This window comes from Sander lucioperca, chromosome 21 (assembly GCF_008315115.2).
Source record: "Sander lucioperca isolate FBNREF2018 chromosome 21, SLUC_FBN_1.2, whole genome shotgun sequence".
Lineage (NCBI taxonomy): Eukaryota > Metazoa > Chordata > Actinopteri > Perciformes > Percidae > Sander > Sander lucioperca.
In genome coordinates this window covers 20374514-20397869 of record NC_050193.1, presented here as the reverse complement: position 1 = coordinate 20397869, position 23356 = coordinate 20374514, and the positions used below count along the sequence as shown (strand labels likewise).

The 23356-nt window shown below is 43.1% G+C and overlaps 1 protein-coding gene and 1 long non-coding RNA gene across 2 annotated transcripts in view; both read right to left on the bottom strand.

Moving 5' to 3' along the window:
• Positions 1-1375: 1375 nt before the first annotated feature.
• The window catches only part of cdc27 (cell division cycle 27), a 38000-nt gene continuing 16019 nt past the window's right edge, over positions 1376-23356 (bottom strand). Inside the window, exons 9-20 of the mRNA XM_031318537.2 lie at positions 22691-22800; positions 21480-21579; positions 20915-21095; positions 8471-8643; positions 7785-7937; positions 6966-7046; positions 5269-5396; positions 4614-4731; positions 4380-4508; positions 2529-2603; positions 2148-2277; positions 1376-1697 (exon numbers count right to left, since the gene is read on the bottom strand). Coding sequence (XP_031174397.1) covers positions 1606-1697; positions 2148-2277; positions 2529-2603; positions 4380-4508; positions 4614-4731; positions 5269-5396; positions 6966-7046; positions 7785-7937; positions 8471-8643; positions 20915-21095; positions 21480-21579; positions 22691-22800 — 1470 coding nt within the window. The 3' untranslated portion in view covers positions 1376-1605. The remainder of the gene's footprint in view (positions 1698-2147; positions 2278-2528; positions 2604-4379; positions 4509-4613; positions 4732-5268; positions 5397-6965; positions 7047-7784; positions 7938-8470; positions 8644-20914; positions 21096-21479; positions 21580-22690; positions 22801-23356) is intronic.
• Positions 3866-4171, bottom strand: LOC118494101. Its single transcript, XR_004896158.1, has 2 exons — positions 4030-4171; positions 3866-3982 (listed from the first exon to the last, which is right to left on the bottom strand). It is a non-coding gene; the product is annotated as an uncharacterized LOC118494101 (long non-coding RNA).

The following is a 23356-nucleotide window of genomic DNA, read 5'->3' as shown; positions in this document are numbered from 1 at the left end:
ATCTCCATGACATAATATGCAACCGATGAGAGAATAATTTAATCAAAATTTAAGCTAAATCCTATAGGTCATGCAATAATGTGAGCCGCCTCATACGCTGACCATTCAAATGGGAAACACACAAATTGAGGAACAGCTATGTTCATGCACAGCAGGGTAAGTGACATTTGAAAATAATCTAATAATTATAAATCAAACAGCTTATCCATAAATCTTGTGGAATAAACACATTAGCTTGAACAATTTGCAATGATAACATTCTCCTGCTTATATTTTTAGCAATTAATAAATGTCTTGCCTTTAATCATTTTAAGGATGGGTTAATAACAAATGTGTACCCACTCTGTTGCTCTCTGGGACATGTTTTCATGCTAAGCTAATGTGTTTGGAGCTTGAAACAAGCTAGCGCGGACCGGTGATTAGCTTACAACACTAGCTAGTATTCGGGGCAGAAAGACAGTAGCTTCCAAGACGGCGGCCGCCTGTATACGAGAACGCGACTGTCTTTATAATCTATCTTTTTAATAAACTGTCTGTACACTTACAAAGTTCTCAATGCTTCGGTTAACATTTAGGGACCTCATTATGCTACCGTTGAAGTTTGGTGATATTTTGAGCCTTTTTAGTGGTATAAATAGCGATTTGTTTTTACTTCACCTGTGCCCCGAATACTAGCATTGTAAGCTAATCAGCAGTCCGCGCTAACTTGAAAACACGTCCCAGAAAGCGACAGAGTGAGTACACATCTGTTATTTAACCCCTAGGTTCGCCGGAATCGTCTTTATTTTACGTTCAAATATATGCATTATGAACAAAGAACCGTCATTATTTCCAAGCAATGCTGTGCTAGCTAGCAGTAGAGTGTTCTTGCCTTGGAGCAAACGTATGTGTTTTTGCTAATACTGTCGACATTTAGCTAGTTGTGAATGGCCCCCCACCCCACACTGTTTGATCCACGCCTGGCCTTTCTCCCCTTGGGTTTTAGGTTTTGGGAAGGGAAAAATTCCACCACCTCGTCCTAACTTTTAGGATACCGGGTATCGGATTTGCACAACGCTTTGGCGTACGGTGTTTCCCTCGCTCAAAAGCTTGACAGACCTCCCGCGCCTAGTTACGGTTGCTAAGCCACGATTGGCCTGTGGCGGTTTTTAGGCGTGGCTTAGCGAAGGGTCAATTCAGATAGAATGCAGGTTTAAGGAGTCGCCCCCTGCTGGACTTCAGATAGAATGCAGGTTTAAGGCACTTCCGCATTTGCAGCACTTTGCCGCACCAGATGTGTTGTCCATTAATATTAACAGTCTATGGTTTTAACATTGCTCTGTCAGTGTAGAGCTCTGATTGGCTGTGGGCAGCAGAAAGTAAACAGACAACGGTGGGCGGGGTTTACACATTTTTATTGATTTATTTCCATAACGATGATAAAAAGAACATAAAAAACAGCTGTGATGTCGTACGAGGAGGAGGGGGAGGGGCTTCAGGGCAGCAGCAGTCTGTTTCAGCCAATCAGAGGACAGGGACGAAGGCCGGGGCGAAACTGGAGATCTGTCTGTCAGAATGTTGCCTAGCAACAGTACTCCTCCAGCCAATCAGGACAGGGGGGCGGGGCTAAAGGATGTCATCACTCTCCGCTGTGTGAAGCTGAGTGTCGTCAGCGTCCGTCATCACGCTGCTGTCCTGACTGTCATCTACCTCCGCAGCTAGACAGGTAGAGAGACAGACATGTGTATAACATTTACAGTATTCATATTCAATCTTGGTGTATCATCAGGGCTTGATGTTAACTTTGTTTGCTGTAGGAAACATCTTGTTTGTAAAAAGTTGACTGTGTGCTACAGTTCACTTGAAGAACCAGAGTAACAAGCCTTTAAATATGAATGAGCAGTGTAAACACCTAACGTTGTGCCTAACACTGCAGTCATTGAATATTCATCTGAGTATGAAAACATGCAGCCATTAAAAGAGCTTCTTCTTCTTCTTGAAGTGGTGCAGGGGTGGAGAAGATCAGTTTAAAATGGTTTCTAGTGAAGCTCAGGTGGAGTCAGCAGCTGAGGAGACTCTAATTAAACATGTAAAAAGACATGGGAACTTGAGATGTGCTGCCTTCACTTCCTGTGTTGGGACCTGTCTGTCTGATGTGCCTGTCTCACCTTCGTCCTCCGGCAGGTATCTCTTGTCGATGGCTTCTTTGATCTGGTTGTTGGCTCCTTTAGGATCCAGATCCATCGCCCAGCTGAAGTTCATCAGAGCCAGGTGGGTCTGCCCCAGCTTCTTATACACCTGAGAGACAGACAGGTTCATCAGAGAGAGAGACAGGTAGGTCTTCATCTCATTCTTTCCACCGTAAATTTGCTTCTATTGTCTTTGTATTGACTTTGTATGTTTGCTCTGCTGAATTAGTGCGAAATGCTGCATAACTACAGTCAGTTGTAGTTAACGCTCTGCTGTAGGGGCTTCATGTATTTCTATAAACCAATCACAGCCGGGGGAGGAGTCACATGAACACATGACGGGTCAGAGGTCAGACTTACCTTTCCTATGAGGAAGTAAACCAGAGACTCTTTGGGAACGATCTGTTTCAACTCCTCCAACTCCTGAAGCGCCGCCTGCAGACAGACAGGTCAGACAGACAGGTCAGACAGACAGGTCAGAGAGAGAGAGAGACATAATGTGTAAACCAGTTACGTGAAATCAAATTTTTGGATTGAATTTCAACACCTTTTGGGGCTGAGATCAAGCCCCCAGGAACAGCTACCATGAGTTCCCCTAACCCTTAGAATACATCCACGGTTCTGTTTTACATCTGCCAGACTGGTGAAAAAACATGGAAACTCACTAACTCTTTGTTATGTATTTATTAAAATCTGATAAAGGAGGGCGAAGTACTAAAGTGGTGCATCCATTGAAATGATGAAACGAGTGGTTGGTCTCGCTCCTTTAAACAGAATCATCAGCACAGATCAGGACTGATTACCTTGTTGTTAGGGTATGTATAGATCAGTATAGATCAGGACTGATTACCTTGTTGTTAGGGTATATATAGATCAGTATAGATCAGGACTGATTACCTTGTTGTCAGGGTATGTATAGATCAGTATAGATCAGGACTGATTACCTTGTTGTTAGGGTATGTATAGATCAGTATAGATCAGGACTGATTACCTTCTTGTTAGGGTATATATAGATCAGTATAGATCAGGACTGATTACCTTCTTGTTAGGGTATGTATAGATCAGTATAGATCAGGACTGATTACCTTGTTGTCAGGGTATATATAGATCAGTATAGATCAGGACTGATTACCTTGTTGTTAGGGTATATATAGATCAGTATAGATCAGGACTGATTACCTTCTTGTCAGGGTATGTATAGATCAGTATAGATCAGGACTGATTACCTTGTTGTCAGGGTATGTATAGATCAGTATAGATCAGGACTGATTACCTTCTTGTTAGGGTATGTATAGATCAGGACTGATTACCTTGTTGTCAGGGTATATATAGATCAGTATAGATCAGGACTGATTACCTTGTTGTTAGGGTATATATAGATCAGTATAGATCAGGACTGATTACCTTGTTGTCAGGGTATGTATAGATCAGTATAGATCAGGACTGATTACCTTGTTGTTAGGGTATATATAGATCAGTATAGATCAGGACTGATTACCTTGTTGTTAGGGTATATATAGATCAGTATAGATCAGGACTGATTACCTTGTTGTCAGGGTATGTATAGATCAGGACTGATTACCTTCTTGTTAGGGTATGTATAGATCAGGACCGATTACCTTCTTGTTAGGGTATGTATAGATCAGGACTGATTACCTTGTTGTTAGGGTATGTATAGATCAGGACTGATTACCTTCTTGTTAGGGTATGTATAGATCAGGACTGATTACCTTCTTGTTAGGGTATGTATAGATCAGGACTGATTACCTTGTTGTTAGGGTATGTATAGATCAGTATAGATCAGGACTGATTACCTTGTTGTTAGGGTATATATAGATCAGTATAGATCAGGACTGATTACCTTGTTGTTAGGGTATGTATAGATCAGTATAGATCAGGACTGATTACCTTCTTGTTAGGGTATGTATAGATCAGGACTGATTACCTTCTTGTTAGGGTATGTATAGATCAGGACTGATTACCTTCTTGTTAGGGTATGTATAGATCAGTATAGATCAGGACTGATTACCTTCTTGTTAGGGTATGTATAGATCAGTATAGATCAGGACTGATTACCTTGTTGTTAGGGTATGTATAGATCAGGACTGATTACCTTCTTGTTAGGGTATGTATAGATCAGTATAGATCAGGACTGATTACCTTGTTGTTAGGGTATGTATAGATCAGTATAGAATAGATAGTATAGATTACCTTGTACTTGTCGTTAGCGAACAGTATGGAGGCTCGGTGGAACTTGCAGAGCGGGTTTTTGGGGTCGATGCCGATCGCTCTGTTCAGAGTCTCTAAAGCTGCATCTGACTTCTTCAGCGCATGCTGCACCTACACACACACACACACACACACACACCAATTAATCAGTGTTGAACATGCTATGTGCTAAATGAGCAGCTGCTGTGGATGGAGGATGCTAACATGCTAACGTACCACTCCGATGTGACAGAGCAGCACAGAGCTCTGAGGGTTGATACTCAACGCTTTCTTAAAGTGGATCTCTGCCAAGTTGAACTTCTCCTGTTTGTAGTAAATCATCCCAAGACCATACCTACACACACACACACACACACACACACACACACGTTAGACTGTGACAGAGATGTGGACCCTCTTGGCGTAGGCACATTTTTGAAATGTGAACTTTAAAATGTGATCTATTAACTGCTCCAGAGGTGATGTAAAGAGGAAATGAGTTCAGGGTGCTAAATGAACTGTGTCTAAGAGAAGATAACCCTTTGTTTAGATCACGATGATGAGAGAGTGACCTACGTACAGTTCATTCATTACAAATGTTGACTGAATATATCTGTAGTCTGTTAATGACAAGAGCTGCAAAGATGGATTAGCTGTCAAATTTAATCGTTGACAACTAATCCAACTATTTTGATAATAGATTAATCAGTTTGAGTAATTTTTTTATTAAAAAACGGTAACACTTGTGTGATGTCAGCTTGTTAAATCTGAGTATTTCTCTATTTACTCTTTTATAAATCTATATTTAATTATAGATTCATAGATATATCTATATGTGGGTGTGTATTCCCGGCGGGTGCTACTCCCACCCTGGTTACCACGGTGATCGTACCATGCGTTGTAGTGCCGGTTGTTGACTCTGATGGCGTTACGGAAACAGGCGAGAGCTCGGTCCAACTCCTCCGTCAGAACAAACTCATGACCCAACAGAGTGTACGCATACGCAAAGCCCGGGTCCACCTGAGACAGACAGGCAGGTAGACAGACAGGTGAGAGCCAGGTAGACAGACAGACAAGTGAGAGACAGACAGGTGAGAGAGAGTCAGGTACACCGACAGACAGGTGAGAGAAGGACAGGTGTGAGAGAAGACAGACAGACAGGGAGACAGACAGGTGAGAGTCAGACAGGTGAGTCAGGTAGAGAGACAGACAGGTAAGAGTCAGGTAGAGAGACCGACAGGTGTGAGAGAGAGAGAGAGAGAGAGACAGGTGAGGGAGAGAATCAGGTAGACAGACAGGTAAGAGTCAGGGTGTTTCCACACCGATAGTTTGGTTCAGTGTGAAGTTGCTGCATTGTTTCATGTTGTTATGTAAACGTTCACACTTCACTTTCTCCTCCAAACCATACGACAACGTTGAGTAATGTCACTCACAAAACAATGTCTGGAAAATAATTAAAATTAAATGAGCTGGTTTGACTATGGGAACTTCCAGAACACAGGACCGTGTTCTGTTTTTGTTGCTCCTGCCCCAGACACATCTGACCAATAAGCAGCAAAAAATTAACAAAATAGTAACAATACATGTCAAAAAAAAAAGCATCAAATAAGTCGAAAATTGACAAATGGTGACAAAAATGTTAAAAAAAGTAGTGATGCATTTCAGTTCACTTGGATTTTTCTCCTTGTCAAACAAAACCGAACAAAGGGGAAAACTCTACAAGTTTAAACTCATTGAATGATTCAGATCAGAGCAAAACAATAACAACAACAACAACAACAACAGGTACAGAAACGCCCAAGCAGACCAGAGTTTAGTGGTTGGGTCTGCACCAGAGTTTAGTGGTTGGGTCTACACCAGAGTTTAGTGGTTGGGTCTACACCACAGTTTAGTGGTTGGGTCTGCACCACAGTTTAGTGGTTGGGTCTACACCAGAGTTTAGTGGTTGGGTCTACACCAGAGTTTAGTGGTTGGGCCTACACCAGAGTTTAGTGGTTGGGTCTGCACCAGAGTTTAGTGGTTGGGTCTGCACCAGAGTTTAGTGGTTGGGTCTACACCAGAGTTTAGTTGTTGGGTGTACACCAGAGTTTGGTTGTTGGGTCTACACCAGAGTTTAGTGGTTGGGTCTACACCAGAGTTTGGTTGTTGGGTCTACAACAGAGTTTGGTTGTTGGGTCTACACCAGAGTTTGGTTGTTGGGTCTACACTAGAGTTTAGTGGTTGGGTCTACACCAGAGTTTAGTTGTTGGGTCTACACCAGAGTTTGGTTGTTGGGTCTACACCAGAGTTTAGTGGTTGGGTCTACACCAGAGTTTAGTGGTTGGGTCTACACCAGAGTTTAGTGGTTGGGTCTACACCAGAGTTTAGTGGTTGGGTCTACACCAGAGTTTAGTGGTTGGGCCTACACCAGAGTTTAGATGTTGGGTCTACACCAGAGTTTAGTGGTTGACCAATCACTATTAGACCAATGATCCAGGGTTTGGTTAAAAATGAACAAACTGGTAGTGGGTGAAAGAAACCTAAAACTAACCCACAGACTAGAACGAGTATGCCCATCTAACCTTAGTAACCATGGAAACTGCAGCTCACCTGGATGGCTCTCTGGAAGAACTTGATGGCGATGTCGTGCTCCCTCTGCAGACTGAAGCAGTTTCCTGCTACACACCAGGCCTGCAGACAGACATATATGTATTAGAGCTACACGATGTGAGGAAAATATGTAATAGCGATGTTGAATATAGCGATAATGATATCATTTCAAGATAATAAAGTGTTCTCAGTTCTGCTGCTTTCAATATTTTGTTAAAATACAACAAACTTGCTTGTTGAGTTTAAAACTTTTTTTCCAACTTTCTTTTATTGAACAAATTGAACGTTGAATTAAATATCAAAAGCAGCACTAAAAAAAGAATAACCATTACATTTAAAGTGCAGATTCTGCTGATATTTTCTTTCAACCAAGTCAAAAAAGCTGACTGTTGCGATGTGTTTATTTTGCCATTTTTTTATCGTGAATACGATGAAAAAACTATATACTGTGCAGCCCTATCGTGAATACTGACAGAATATACTGTACACTGGGACACATATGTTAAAGCTGCTGCTGCTGGTTCACAGTCTCTTTGACAAACTAAAGCTCCCGACCACAAGATGTTTTGTAACTGGCTGGATGCAGTGACTTCTCTGTGTGTCAGTCTGTTGTTGTCAGAGGAGTTTTCAATTTTCCAAAGTAGCAGAGGATGTTGTCTTTGAAGAAGAAACAAAACCTCCTTGGGCTCAGGTTGAGGTCTCAGTCAGTTGGGGTAAGAGCCCGTTTTCGGCCCGTGCAGAACCTGGACAGGTGTGGTTTTTACCTCGGGACAGTTCTTGTCTATGTCGGTCAGGTCTTTGGACAGGTGTAGTTCTTACCTCTGGACAGTTCTTGTCCATGTCGGTCAGGTCTTTGGACAGGGCAGACAGGGCGACGTCTTTCTGCAGGTGCCACAGTGTGGTTGAATAAATCTCCATCCCTTCAACTCTGTACGACTCGATCCTGCGAACCTCGCTGAACAGACGCTCCGCCTGCCAACAAACATCATTACATCATTATTCACCTGAACAGAAACCATCTTGAGTTACCTGTGTACTGGGCCGTAGTGTGTGTTACCTGTGTGTAATGGGCCGTAGTGTGTGTTACCTGTGTGTACTGGGCCGTAGCGTGTGTTACCTGTGTGTAATGGGCCGTAGCGTGTGTTACCTGTGTGCACTGGGCCGTAGCGTGTGTTACCTGTGTGCACTGGGCCGTAGCGTGTGATACCTGTGTGCACTGGGCCGTAGCGTGTGTTACCTGTGTGTACTGGGCCGTAGCGTGTGTTACCTGTGTGTACTGGGCCGTAGCGTGTGTTACCTGTGTGCACTGGGCCGTAGCGTGTGATACCTGTGTGCACTGGGCCGTAGCGTGTGTTACCTGTGTGCACTGGGCCGTAGCGTGTGTTACCTGTGTGTACTGGGCCGTAGCGTGTGTTACCTGTGTGTAATGGGCCATAGCGTGTGTTACCTGTGTGCACTGGGCCGTAGCGTGTGTTACCTGTGTGTACTGGGCCGCAGCGTGTTACCTGTGTGTACTCGGCCAGTTCAAAGTAGGCCCTGCCGATGTGTGTGAGGACCCAGCCGGTGTTGTAGTGCTGAGGAGGGAGCGAGGTCAGGATGTTGATGGCTTCTCTGCAGTTGTACGAGCACAGTGCCTGGTAACCACGGCCCAGTTCCCGTAGCAACGCCATCACGCTGTCTGTACACACAGATATTTATAAAAACAACATCAGTGTGATTTCCTGTCAAATTTCACATAGATAACAACTTCCTGCTCTGTTTAGATCTGCAAAGATTAAAGGATTAGTTATCAACAATTACATTATTTTTTTTTATTATTACTAAACTAAAACTAAACTTAGCACAAAAAGTAAGGAAATTTGTGTTTGGTAGATTATTTAAACAATAAATGTCAAATGACATGTAAACCATGTCCTTATTGGAAGCAGTCCTGGAGCTTGGATAGGGCAGTGTCAGGCCAGGTTTTGATAGTCCTACTAGGGCTCGGCGATATGGCCTAAAAATAAAATCCCTGATTTTTTCCAAAATAATCTGTTTTAAGATTTAAATCGATTTTTTCTCCCCCTACTTAAAATCAGTCTGCAGATGACAAAGAAATTGTTCAAAACAAGTTTTAACTTTATTTTGTTTTGACTCAAACACACGCACACACATGGGGTATGTATACTATTCCAATTTTGTGGAAATATAAATTGGTTTGAGTGTTTTCCCTAGCTTTGTTTTTTTTTTTTGGGGGGGGGGGCTATATATTCAACAACAACAACAAAACGGATGCGTGAGATAAAGCTGTTTTCACACATACAGGTAATTCACTTCTCGTTCCTCGCTAAAAGTTCAAATCATTTTAACGTTACTGTGCATTAATCCGCAACCTTGTCCCTGTTTTCACCTGTTGCTGAGTAACGTACATTAACATCCCATGGTCTCTTGAATGTAGCATACCTGTAGCAAGCTCCTTCGTAGTAACTAGTGGTAAAAACAAACGTTGAAGAGGAGCTCCGTGCTACAGAGCGGCGATTGCTAGTTGTTTAAGCCGCTACAGACCTCCGTCACAGCTCGGTCGTATCAACGGCATTTAGTAGATGTGTTGAGCCGCAACAGAGTTCCTCAACACCGCTCCTTCAGGTCAGTGTTAGTTGGTGGTTCGGTTATCCGAGAATAGGTGACTCTCAGCCGGGGACAGAGCACCGGTCATTTCGGCGGAGATTACGGATAAGTAAGTAATGAAACGACTAGTTAAGAAAAGAATTAATGTTAGTCCCTGTCGCTGCCATGTTGTTTGTGTATCTCCATGGCAAACTCGCGGGGGGAGGGCTGAGCCCGTTCAGAGCTACGGAGCCCAGAGCGGAGTGTCGGCGGATTTAGAGGAGAAAATCGATTTTCATTTAAACAAATCGACGTTAACTACACATTCCAGTTAATTGATAAAATCGATTTATCGCCCAGCCCTATCTTCTACTTGGCTGTATAGTCCTTCTGACCGGGATTTATGTTGGGATAAACACAGCCAAACTCAGAAGGTTAAGGCTGGCTAAGGAAGAGGCGTTCAGGAGTGGGGACAAAGACAGATTTAAAGAGTCAAAGTACAAATTTAGCAAGGCAGTGAAGGAGGCTAAACATCGGTACTCTGAGAAGCTCCAACGCCAGTTCTCAGCTAATGACTCTGCGACTGTCTGGAAAGGACTTAGGCAGATCACCAACTTCAAGCCTAAAACCCCCCACTCCTTCAATGACCGACACCTAGCCAACGACCTGAATGAGTTCTACTGTCGATTTGAAAGACAAAAGGACAGTCCTGACACCATCCCCCACGACACCTCCCTACAGCTACAGCCACTGTGCATCACCTCCACCTCGCCCACCTCAGCAGGGTCCTGGGCCCCCCCACCAATGCCCTCCTTAAAGGTCCCCTCCACCCCCCCTCCCACCTCAGTGACGACTCTCTCCATTCACGAGAGGGACGTCAACAGACTGTTCAGGAGACAGATTCCCAGGAAAGCTGCTGGACCGGATGCTGTCTCCCCATCCAGCTTGAAGCACTGCGCTGACCAGCTGTCTCCAGTGTTCACAGACATTTTTAACACCTCACTGGAGACATGTCACGTGCCAGCCTGCTTCAAGACCTCAACCATAATCCCTGTCCCCAAGAAGCCAAGGACCACAGGACTTAATGACTTCAGACCCGTCGCCCTGACCTCTGTGGTTATGAAGTCCTTTGAGCGCCTTGTGCTTTCACACCTCAAAAGACCTCACCGACCCCCTCCTGGACCCCCTGCAGTTTGCCTACAGAGCCAATAGGTCTGTAGACGATGCAGTCAACCTGGCCCTCCACTACATCCTCCGGCACCTGGACTCCGCAGGAACCTACGCCAGGATCCTGTTTGTGGACTTCAGCTCTGCCTTCAATACCATCATCCCGGCTCTGCTTCAGCAGAAACTCTCCCAGCTTGGTGTGCCTGACTCCACCTGCAGGTGGATCACTGACTTCCTGTCTGACAGGAAGCAGCATGTGAAGCTGGGGAAACACGTCTCCGACTCACAGACCATCAGCACCGGATCCCCCCAGGGCTGCGTTCTTTCTCCTCTGCTCTTCTCCCTGTACACCAACAGCTGCACCTCCAGTCACCAGTCCGTCAAGCTTCTGAAGTTTGCGGACGACACCTCCCTCATCGGACTCATCTCTGATGGAGACGAGTCCGCCTACAGGTGGGAGGCTGACCACCTGGTGACCTGGTGCAAGCAAAACAATCTAGAGCTCAACGCTCTAAAGACAGTGGAGATGGTTGTGGACTTCAGAAAGAACCCAGCCTCACCTGCCCCCATCACCCTCTGTGGCTCCACAATTGACACTGTGGAGTCTTTCCGCTTCCTGGGAACTACCATCTCCCAGGACCTCAAGTGGGAGCTGAACATCAGCTCCCTCGTCAAGAAAGCACAACAGAGGATGTACTTCCTGCGGCAGCTGAAGAAATTCAACCTGCCAAAGACAATGATGGTGCACTTTTACACAGCCATCATTGAGTCCATCCTCACATCCTCCATCACCATCTGGTACGCTGCTGCCACTGCCAAGGACAAGGGCAGGCTGCAGTGTCATTCGGTCAGCTGAGAAGGTGATTGGCTGCAATCTGCCGCCGCTCCAGGACCTATACGCCACCAGGACTCTGAAGCGTGCTGGAAAGATTGTGGCTGACCCCTCCCACCCCGGACACAAGCTCTTTGAGCCACTCCCCTCTGGCAGGAGGATGAGGTCCATCAGGACCAAAACCTCACGCCACATAAACAGTTTTTTCCCCTCCGCCACTAGCCTTCTAAACAAGGCTCGGAATCCATCCTGACTCTCTCCACACCCCACCTCTGGCTCCTCATGCCACTGTACCTACTCTGCTGTAGCGTCCCTTTTCACTACTGTTTAACTTATTTTACTATTTATTTAAATTTATTTTATCGTTATTAATACGTACTGTGTGTATATGTTTATACTTATATTGTTTATATCTTTTTATCCTTCTTATATTTGTATGTGTGACATGCTCCAACAACACCATGACAAATTCCTCGTATGTGCAACGTACTTGGCAATAAAGCCCTTTCTGATTCTGATTTCTGATTCTGATTCTGATCAGGAGTAGTTGGATGTGATCTGACTGTGTGATCATCCCTCCAGGTGATCGCGCTGCAGTTTGTTCACTATGGTTAGCAGTGAGCCAAACTTGTGCAAACGTTAGCATTGGGCGCTATGTAGACGGCAGCGGTTAATAAAATGGCCTGTATATCACCGACAGGGCTTCCAGGTCAGGTGAGCAATGCTGGGCAACGATCCTGCTGTTGGTACTCCATTCATTATGCACAAAGATGCACAGTCCTCCTCCTTTGGTCTTACTGGAGTTCTTGTCTCGATCCTGCCGGTAGCTAGCTCGGCCTGCTAGCTGCCGACAACAATCCACGGAGCGCCCGGTGGTCTGGCTATGTCCTCCGGGATGTTATGAGCCGCCTGGAAGGCTCTCGTAACGGCTGTGTTGTATCCTAGTCCTATATTGATTAGTTCAGTGTGGCTGTACTTGCATATACACTGACAGGAGAGCTAGTAGCCGTTGCACAATCGCGCGCCGCCATCTTTGTTGACATTAGTGAATGTGTAGCGTTCCAATGCGTGTGTTGAAGTGTTTTTTTCTAAGTAATTTAAATACTCGATAATGTCAATTTACACATCGTTAACACAACAATGATGATATTATCGTAGACAATGTATATCGCCCACCTCCCATATCTCCACAGTCTGGGACCGAACTCTATCCTCCAAGATGACAACGCTCGCCCCCACAGGGCGGGGTTTATCAGAGACTACCTCCAGAATGTGGGAGTGGAGTGGATGGAATGGCCTGCCAGCAGTCCTGACCTCAACCCCATTGAACTCCTGCTGGCTGCATGTGTTACTGCAAAGAGTGAAAACTAGTTTTGTGTTCAAGTTCAAATTGTCTCACTGCTGTTTGTCACAAGCCTTTTTTTTTATATTTCGCTGTATATATACAGACAGTCTCGCAACTTTACCACTTTACCATAATTCTTGTTCTTGGGGATTCAAGATGGCCGCTGAAGGCAGGTGTTGATTGTTGGGCTCCACTAATCCACTAATGTTATTGAGTGCTTGGACCTACAACTTTTCTGTGCATACTAAGGGCAACCTGGCTGGTCCGAATGATGGTGAACACACTAAACTTTACTATTTTGGACATGGACATGCCTTTCTCCATTCTATCTGGGCATCTAAAAGTCTGTGCAAGAATGACGGAAACAGCGCTGTCAGGTCAACATCACGTCAAGATAGAGCGCATGTATCTAAAGTATTAATGGTGTTAATACTTTTATGCGATATACATCTGAACCCAGGCCCCACGCTTGAATGCCAGGCTAGCTCTGTGGAGGTGATGCCTGACACAGGTGAATCTGCGCAGGTGACACTGCCCCTGATTGCATCAGCGCCTCATGCAGCAGATCTGGAGGAAATGTTGACCCAGTGCCAGGAGCTGGCGGAGCAGCGTCATGCAGGGAAGCGGAGTGCATCAGAGATCCGTGTGAGGACATCGGACCGTGTACACACCGGTGAGCTACCCCGCCTGATAGATATCCTTTCGAGGACTGGACCGGGGGGCTACTTCGGTTGTGGGGACCGGCGAGGGCTTTCACCTTCGGTCGAGTGACAGAGCAGCGGCGTTAGCTGCAGCGGAGCGTGCTAACCTCTCTGAGTCTGGGGTAACAGACACTAGAGTTGGGGGAAAAAATCGATTCTTAGATGCATCTTGATGCAGGACGTGGACGATTCTGAATCGATTCACAAATGTCAAAAATCGATTTTCTGAAAAAAAAGTTTTCTAATAACGTAATATTGACGGAACGCAAAAGGCGGAACCCTGAAGCGCGGAAGTGCAGCGCCCGGACAGTCTGTGGCGTGCACATAATGACAGACGCAATCCGAAGCAATGGCTGAGCGCGAAATACGAACACCCTCCTCGTTAAAAGCTGACGTGTGGAAATATTTTGGCTTCTATGAAGTTGAAGGCGGAAAGGAGCTAGACAAGAGCCACACTATTTGTAAGTTATGTCAAACAAAACTAAAATATTTCGGAAACACGACAAGTCATATTACACGTTTCCACCCGGCTGTACCGTCCGTTGCTGCCAACCAGAGGACCATGGAGCAAACAATATTGTCAAAGCTTCCACCCGGCTCGGAAAGGGCAAAGCGAATTACAAAATCAATCGCAACATTTATTGCCAAGGATTTGCGTCCGTATTCAGTCGTTGAGAACCAGGGCTTTTGCGCTATGTTGCACACTTTGGAGCCGAAATACAACGTCCCATCTCGGAGATATTTTACAGATACAGCGATCCCCACACTCTACAACGAGACCAAAACCGAAGTCATGGAATCACTGAAGAAAGCGGGTAGGATAGCTGTGACATGTGATGCCTGGACATCCATTGCCACCGAATCTTATGTCACCGTAACTGCGCATTTTATTACTGATGAGTGGCAGCTAGCGTCTCATGTGCTCCAGACAAGAGCAGTGAATGAGAGCCACACGGGTGTAAATATCGCTGAGCTGTTAAAGAATGTAGCAGAGGAATGGCAGATCACTAAAAAAGCTTTAGTTTTAGTTACTGATAATGCATCCAACATGGCTGTTGCTGCTGAACTGTGTAAATTCCTGCATGTGAAGTGCTATGCCCACACGCTAAACCTGGCCTCTCAGCGGGCGCTCAAGTTGCCCACTGTGTCAAGGCTCCTGGGGAGGGTGAGACGTATTACTACGTATTTTCACCGCAGTACCACTGCAAAACACCAGCTTGAAGAGAAGCAGATTCTACTTGGTCTGCCGAAACACAAGCTGAAAATAGATGTGAGCACCAGGTGGAATAGTGCGTATGAGATGGTTGACAGGTTTCTGGAGCAACAGCCTGCAGCCTGCGCTGCCTTACTGTCTCCTCAGGTACGGAGAGGAAAGTCGGACATCTGCACACTCACTGAAGCAGACATCTCAAACGCAGAGGATATTATCAAGGCCCTAAAGCCAATGAAGGATGCAACTATTCTCATGTCAGAGGAGAGCAGCCCCTCCATCTGTTTGATTGCTCCTTTGCAAGCTCAACTCATCCAGGACACGAAGGACAGTAGTGGAGAGTCAGAGTCATCAATGGTCCGGGAGATAAAGCATGCCATCAGTGGGGACCTCAGCAAGAGATACAATAGCGAGCAGGGGAGAAACACTCTTTTAACAGCTTCTGCTCTGGACCCGCGATTCAAGGGCCTGCCTTTTCATTCTGAGGAGGAGAGAGGAGATGTATGGAAGACTGATTGCTGAGGCCGCATCACTAGAGGTAAATAATTCTGCCATTTTACTTCATGTAAAATGTCACTCTGGGCTTACTACTTAAGATTTAATAATAATAATAATAATAATAATAATAATAATAATAATAAATTATATAATACAAGGTTTTTCATATTGAATAGAACAAATACATTTTTGTTTTGTTCAATTTTGTTCAAAATAAAATGTGATTCGGATTGAAGCTAATGATTTAAAAATGTAAGGCTTTTGTGTTTACCTCTTCTTCTCATTGTGTTTACCTACAGCAAGAGGTGAGAGTTGAAGAGGAGGAAACCCCAGAGCACAACACATTGAGGGAAGAAGACACCCTGACCACTGAGGAGGAGCATCACCAAAGCCTTCTAACAAAAGAAAATCCTCATCTTCTCTGCTAGAGAATCTGCTGGGGCAGACCTTTACTGATGCTAGAGTCCAGCAGCAGCCCATGTCTGCCTATGCCAGAGCTGAGGAAGAAGTGACCAAGTACCGCAGTGCTCCATCACTCCCTCTCTCCGAGGACCCTCTTAGCTGGTGGAGTAAGAATCAGATGATATTTCCTCTGATTTCCAAGTTGGCCAAAAGATACTTGTGTATTCCTGGCACCAGTGTCTCTGCAGAGAGTCTTTTCTACCGCAGGTGATATAGTAACAGCACAGCGGAGCACACTTGCATCTGAACATGTAGACCAGCTCCTGTTCTTACACAAGAACTTACACATTAGCTCTCACTAGCTAAGCACATTTGCACTGCAACACATTTCATTTGCATAATTTCATTGTGGCCTATTTTGCTACAGCAAAATGTTTATTTATTTATTTTTATCTGAGATTATATTGCACATGTTGGTTTGAAGTCCATTTTATGCTAGATATTCAGAATATGCTGAAGTTTGTTATAATTTGTTAGTTATATTATTTACTACAAGTATGCCGCTAGTTCAGACACACATTTATTTTCCTGTTAGTTCTTTGCAATGTTAATAAAATATATTGGAATTAAATTCTTCATGGGTCATTACTTGGTACTTTTAAAGCAAAGTATATAGTCACACACAAAAAAAAGATTCAGATAATCGTTTTAGCATCGCATCGCCGCCCTCTGAATCGTAATCGAATCGTGAGGTGCCTAGAGATTCCCACCCCTAGTCAACACGCTACAAACACGTTCGGGCGGCTTAGATAGTAGTGCTGCACAGAAACAAAAGTGTAATTTACTCTTTCAAACTGTCAATCGTGCCCGTGTGCTTTGGGATGTAAAGTGCAAACCAAAGGGAATATTAGGCGGACAGTTAAATATACGTAGCCTTATCCCCAAACGTGATCAGATCTCTGCACTTCTCCTGGATAGGGCTGGGCGATATGGAGAAAATCAGATATCACGATATTCTTGACCAAATACCTCGATAACGATATTGTGGCGATATTCTAGGGTTGACAATTGGTGCTTTAACAAAATATCTTCACACTTAGATTTTTGATAAATAATCATCAATAATGTGGACATAATGTCTAAGTGGGTAAAGGCAAACAATAGAACAGCTAGAACAGTCTGGTAAGTTCAGAAAATGACATGACTTTACTGTAATGCAGCCTTTAAAACCAGGAAAAGACTAAACTTATGTCATATCACGATATTACGATATCCAAAATCTAAGACGATATCTAGTCTCATATCACGATATTGATATATTGCCCAGCCCTACTCCTGGACTCAAACTTGGATTACCTCTGTTTAACAGAATCGTGGCTCCACAGTAACATTCCAACTAATATGCTTGACATTGCTGGGTATCAGTGCTTTAGAAAGGACAGAATGACAGGCAAAGGGGGAGGAGTATTAATATACATCAAAGACACATTTAAATGTCAATTAATCGATCTGAACACCACCCTGGAATGTCTAGCCATAAATGTAACCCTATCGCCTTCTATGAATTTTAATATTTCTGTCCTTTATTATCCACCTTCTCATAATGTTAAGTTCTATGATGAATTAAATGTTATAGTTAAACAACTGGACTCTTATAGAGAGACAATATGGTATGGTGACTACAATATTAACTGGTCTGACAAAAACTGTAAACAAAAACAGCATATATGACAAAATTTAACTATCGACAAATGATTGTAGGACCCACAAAGATAACAAGGCAGACTAAGACTCTCATTGACTTGGTATTTACTAACAGACCAGAATGAATAACAAGGATTTATAATTTGATTACTGGACTCTCGGACCACAACATGACTTTGACTGTCAGGAAACTGACGAAGAAGCGCCTGCAGTACTTTGGTAAACCCGATTATGAAAAAATACAATTCATTCTACCGAAAGGTAAAATTCTGCAATTTGAAAGAGAACTTAAAAACATAAACTGGGAACAAATTATGACACTAGATGATGTAGAGGAGTGTTGTAACTCCATGACTACATCTATTACAAGTCTGATGGAAAAATTTACAAAGCAAATAAAATCTAAACAAAAAGATTCTACGGTGCCCTGGATAACTAATGAAATACGAAAACTCATGAAAAAGCGAGATTTAGCTTTGAAAACATTTTTAAAATCTAAACTTAATACCGATCTCCTGATTTATAGAAGTTTAAGGAATAAAGTCGTAAGTGAGCTGCAGAAAGCAAAAGTGACATATTACACTCATCTAATTGACAGTGCTAAAGGTAACAATAATTCACTTTGGAGGCATTTAAATAATCTGACTAATAAATCAAATAAACACAAAAAGATTACAGAACTTAACATCAATGGCAATATTATAACCGATTGTGCCACTATGGCTGATGGATTCAATTCATACTTTGTACAATCTGTTAAAGAATTAACAAAGGAATTCCAGCCTGTGAATCCTCTTAATCATTCACTGATAGTCACTGCAACAGATTCCTTTTATATTAAAGAGGTGTCGGATACAAAAGTTGCAGAAATAATCACTAAACTATCAAATTCCAAGTCTGATGACATTTTTAGGATGAATAGTTGTTTTCTTAAAAAGTATAAGGATGTTCTTGTCAAACCATTGACCCATCTTGTTAATCTATCCATAAGAACCAGTACATTTCCCAGTGCATGGAAAAAAGGAATAATCATCCCTGTGTACAAAAGTGGTAGCCTAGACTCAATGAGTAATTATCGCCCTATATCAATTTTACCAGTTTTATCTAAAATTATTGAAAAAGTTGTAGTAGCGCAATTGAATGACCATTTAGAAGCCAGACAGCTACTCCATCCACACCAGTTTGGGTTTAGACCAGGTTATTCAACTGAAACAGCAAACTGCTGTTTAATTGAAAATGTTAAAAAGTCCCTGGACAAGGGTAATGTGGTGGGAGCTGTATTTATTGATCTCAGAAAGGCATTCAATACGGTCAATCATAGTTTGCTTTTATCTAAAATGTTACATTTTAATTTTTCAAATGAGGCAGTGTTGTGGTTTACATCTTATCTCCAGTCCAGAGTGCAGTGTGTTAAAATTGATCAAAACATATCTGCACCCTCAAACATAAAAATGGGTATTCCTCAGGGCTCTATACTTGGCCCTTTGCTGTTTAGTCTCTTTATAAATGACCTACCTCTGCACTGCTCAGATGCCAGTTGTCAGCTATATGCGGATGATGCCGTTCTTTATGCACCTGCTAGGTCACCTGAGCAGGCTGCAGCTGTACTATCCACTAGTATGTCTGACATCCAACAATGGCTCATTCAAAATCAGTTAGCTCTAAATCTCTCAAAAACAGTTTCCATGTGCTTTTCCATTAAAAAAACTTGATTTAAAAAAGGTAGATTTAATATTAATATACAAAATAAAGAAATTCATCCAGTTACAGAATTTAAATATCTAGGATTGGTTCTAGATCCTCAACTAAAATTTGACAAGCACATAAAGAAAATCTTAAAAACAATACAAAGTAATCTCAACTGTTTCAAACTAATCAGAAGCTACATCCCAAAACAGGCAGCCCTGCTATACATGCATGCTATGATTTTTACTTGTATATCGTACTGCATGACAGCATGGGCACAAGCCGCTCCCACTGCAACCAAATGCATAGGTTCCGTATACAACAGAGCTATAAAAATCATGGATAAAAAACCAACACGTTACCATCATTGTACCATCATTAAGAAATATAATGTAATGAATTTTGAGAGCTTTAGCAATTTTTGCTTCCTTAAATTAATTCATAAGTGCATTAATCATTTAGCACCTAAACCACTAAGTTCATTTGTTGAGAGACTGAGCAGCACCAGAGTCGCTAGAAGTTCCTCAAATCATGACTGCAAACTACCATACTTCAGGACCAGCTTAGGTCAGACGACCTTCTCTGTGAAGAGCTCTCAACTCTGGAACTCATTACCGTCTAACATCAAGACTAGAACTGACTTTAGAGTGTTTACCTTCAGGCTCAAAAACTGGTTAAAAACAAACCAAAAGTGTATTCATTTTTAATTAGGTCAGATTTGTATTTGATATGCATGTTTTTATACTATGTTTATTATTCTATTTATTAGGACTGGAGTTGTTTATATATCATGTTTTGATTTTTTGAATTGAAATAGTTAAGTATGTAAATTTTATTTTGTATAAAAGCCCAACCAGGGACTGGAGTTGAAAATTAGCATTTGCTATAAACTTTTTATGCAGCACTTCAGTGACGAGCTTTGTTTTTGTCACTATGTCTGTTTGTATTGTCCCTGTCAAATAAATAAATAAATAAAAAAAACACTTGTGGGATCAGCTTGGGCGTGCTGTTGGTGCCAGAGTGACCAACACAACCACGTTGGCTGACTTGCGACAAATGCTAGGATGCCATCCCACAGCAGTGTGTGACCAGGCTGGTGACCAGCATGAGGAGGAGGAGCCAGGCTGTTGTGGCTGTGTATGGTTCTTCCTCACGCTACTGAGGCTCCTGTTTGTGAAATGAATACATTGTTCAATGGCCAATATGTCTTGTTTCTTCAAACTTCAATCATCCAATCCACCAAACCAGTCAATGGCAGAATAAGCTGTTTGGCATTGGCAGAGAAGATTTGGCAAATTTTTCATGGGCTCATCCCCCATACTCAGCGCTGCTGCTCATCCCGCAAATGCATGTTCCTTATAAATGGGGCACCATTTGAAAGGGAACTAAACAGGCTTTCCAACGGTATAACATTTATTGCCAAAAAGAATTGTTACCACAGAGAAATAATCTACCAAACACAAATTTCCTTACTTTGTGTGCTAAATTTATTTAGATAATCCATTAATCAGTTTGAGTCATGTTTTATAATAAAAAAGTGAAACTTGTGTGATGTCAGCTTTAAAATGTGAATATCTTGTAGTTTCTTTTCTCCTCTGTGACAGTGAACTGAAAATCTTTGAGTTTGAGAATCACTGATCCACCTTTTTTTTTTTCTTTTTTTTTTTTTACCATTTTCTGACATTTTAGAGAGCAAACAACTCATTCATTCACCCAGATAATAATCCACAGATCGGTAGTTGCAGCTCTGGTTCTGACTATAGAAGCTGAAAACGTTTGGGCTGACACTCAGTAGTTATAGTGTTAGTAATAGATTACCTGCAGCAGCCCTCTGGTACTGGGGGATCTTGGTGTCTGGTAGACTCAGACTGGGATCCAGTCTCAGGATGTCCAGGCTCTCGTTGAGGTTGCTGCTATTTGACGTCTTTGCTGATTTACATTTAGTTTTCCTGTTGGGGATCTTCGTAGGAAACTTCATCTTTAACTTCTTGCTGTTCTCCTGCACAGACAGAGACCGACGTTAGTAGGCAGCAGTACTTTAGTTTACTAGTATTAGTTAAGGCAGTACAGTATGGTAGTACTAACGTAACTGTGTCCCTGTTCGGACACATTCAGTATGACCCAGTATCCGGTCTGTTTGCGGGCACAGGGCTAACTCCCCACTGTAAGCTTCCTTTAACCCGATCTTGTAAAGACAAAACGTGTAAAATATTTGTTAGAAAGTAAGAAATTACTTTAGTTTGACACCTTTAAGTAACTGAAAACATTACATTGTTTATATTTAAACATTATCCTGAAAGTCTTACTGCAGTAGAGCTGGCCCTACAGTAGTAATACTGTAGTAATATACAGTATTACTGTAGTAATGTAGTAATAGGGTTACCTTGGCAGTAGAGCTGGCACTAGTGAACAGTCTGGAGCTTCTTCTGGGCTGAACGTTTGGAGGACCAGACATACTGGGACTGAGGACCTGAGGGGAGCCACTGAGAGACAGACAGGTCATCAGACAGACAGACAGGTCATCAGACGAACAGGTCATCAGACAGACAGGTCATCAGACAGAAAGCGTCACATTTAATAATAAACTGTAAATAAAACTAAGCAGCCGCTGTGTGCAGGATTAATGAATAAACAGACCCAAACAGAAATTCTGCAGTATTGTGCGTCCACAGGTTGTGCTAATGATGCATCACACTTGGCCCAGTTAAACAGCCCGAGCACGTTCACCCCAGAGTCCGTTCATTTGACTGGTGTGATCGCTCCGTGTCGTCCCGCCTGAAAGGGGTGGGCACGGTCCGGTTGGACTGTACGGTACGCATCAGTGTATCGCTAAACGTGCCTGGGTCTGGTTCTTACCATGCAGATTAACGGCGAGTCCAGCATCATAATGACCTAAGCGTGCTGTGGCCTGAATGTTTTATTGCAGTGTGAGTGCATGCCAGCTGGGTGCTCGGCGCGTTTAGAAGCGACTGGTCCAAGTATGAGTACGCCCTTATTTTAATGTGATATTTTCTAAGTAGAATCTGAATCTGCAACGTAACCAGTAACATTTCTCTGTCAGGTAAATGTAGAAGTATGTTTTCCTCAGTCAGTAGTACACAGTGGGGTCCTTCTGGAAGATATTTCGGGGTACAATGGTTCTGGAGAAAGCTGTGAGGCGAGCAGTCAACACAAACCATTTGCTTTACTCTCCACACAGGCAGCACTTTCAGGACCATATTTTCAGGATCGCCATTCTAGGACCCTAACTAGAAAGCGAGTGGGATTCATAATAACGCGACAGGAACACATTTCCACCAAGAATGGAAGAAGAGCACGTCAAGCCAAAAGTGTGAGTAACACTAGCTACTGACTGTGGATAACGTTATTTTTATTTGTGTAACTCTTACTGTGGAGTCTTGAAATGGACAGTGAAGTTAGCTGTGAGTTAACTAACTTTAAAAGGGTTAAAGTTCCTAACGTTACAATTATCATTAGCTTATGATAGCTTGCAACATAACGTTTTAGTTATATTTGGTGAGCCCAACTACAACTTACAGGTAATGACACATTCACCTGGAGGGTGGGAGGTCTGGGATTGGTTGCTATAGTTACCTGGTGTGAGCGGCAGAGGTCTGTGATTGGTTGAAGGGGATGGGGAGAACATCTCTGCTGTTTCCACTCTGACTGAAGACAGACTTTGACTGACTGATTCTGGACACAGACTGCCAGACAGACAGACAGACAGACAGACAGACAGGAGAGACGGACAGACAGTCAGGTGAGAGACAGACAGGAGAGACAAAGTGACAGATTACTAACAGGAAGTATAAAAGGACACCTCCCCTTTTTTATTGTGTCCGCACCTCAAGAACTAGGAACAATTGTAGTTCTAGAACTAGGAACCATTGTAGTTCTAGAACTAGCGATGCCTCGATTGATCACCCACCGATTATTAACATTAAAAATATGCGATTGGGAGATCACCAATAATGCCCACAATTAATGCACGTAATGTGGAACTAAAGTAAAGCCTAACTGAAGAGGTTCCACTATTTCTTCTGCGATCTGCGAGCGAATGTGTTAAGCCGGGTATGTAACCAAACACAGGAAGGCCACAGGGAAGCTGGATGCTTTACAAAATAAAAACACATTTCAAAATAAATCACCAGGTTGATGGTGATTTGGGCTGTCTTGACTTCTCAGCTGTGTGTAGATCGAAACAGGCGATCAGGCACACGGAGAGAGAGACAGACACCCATGATGAAAAGAAATCTGCTC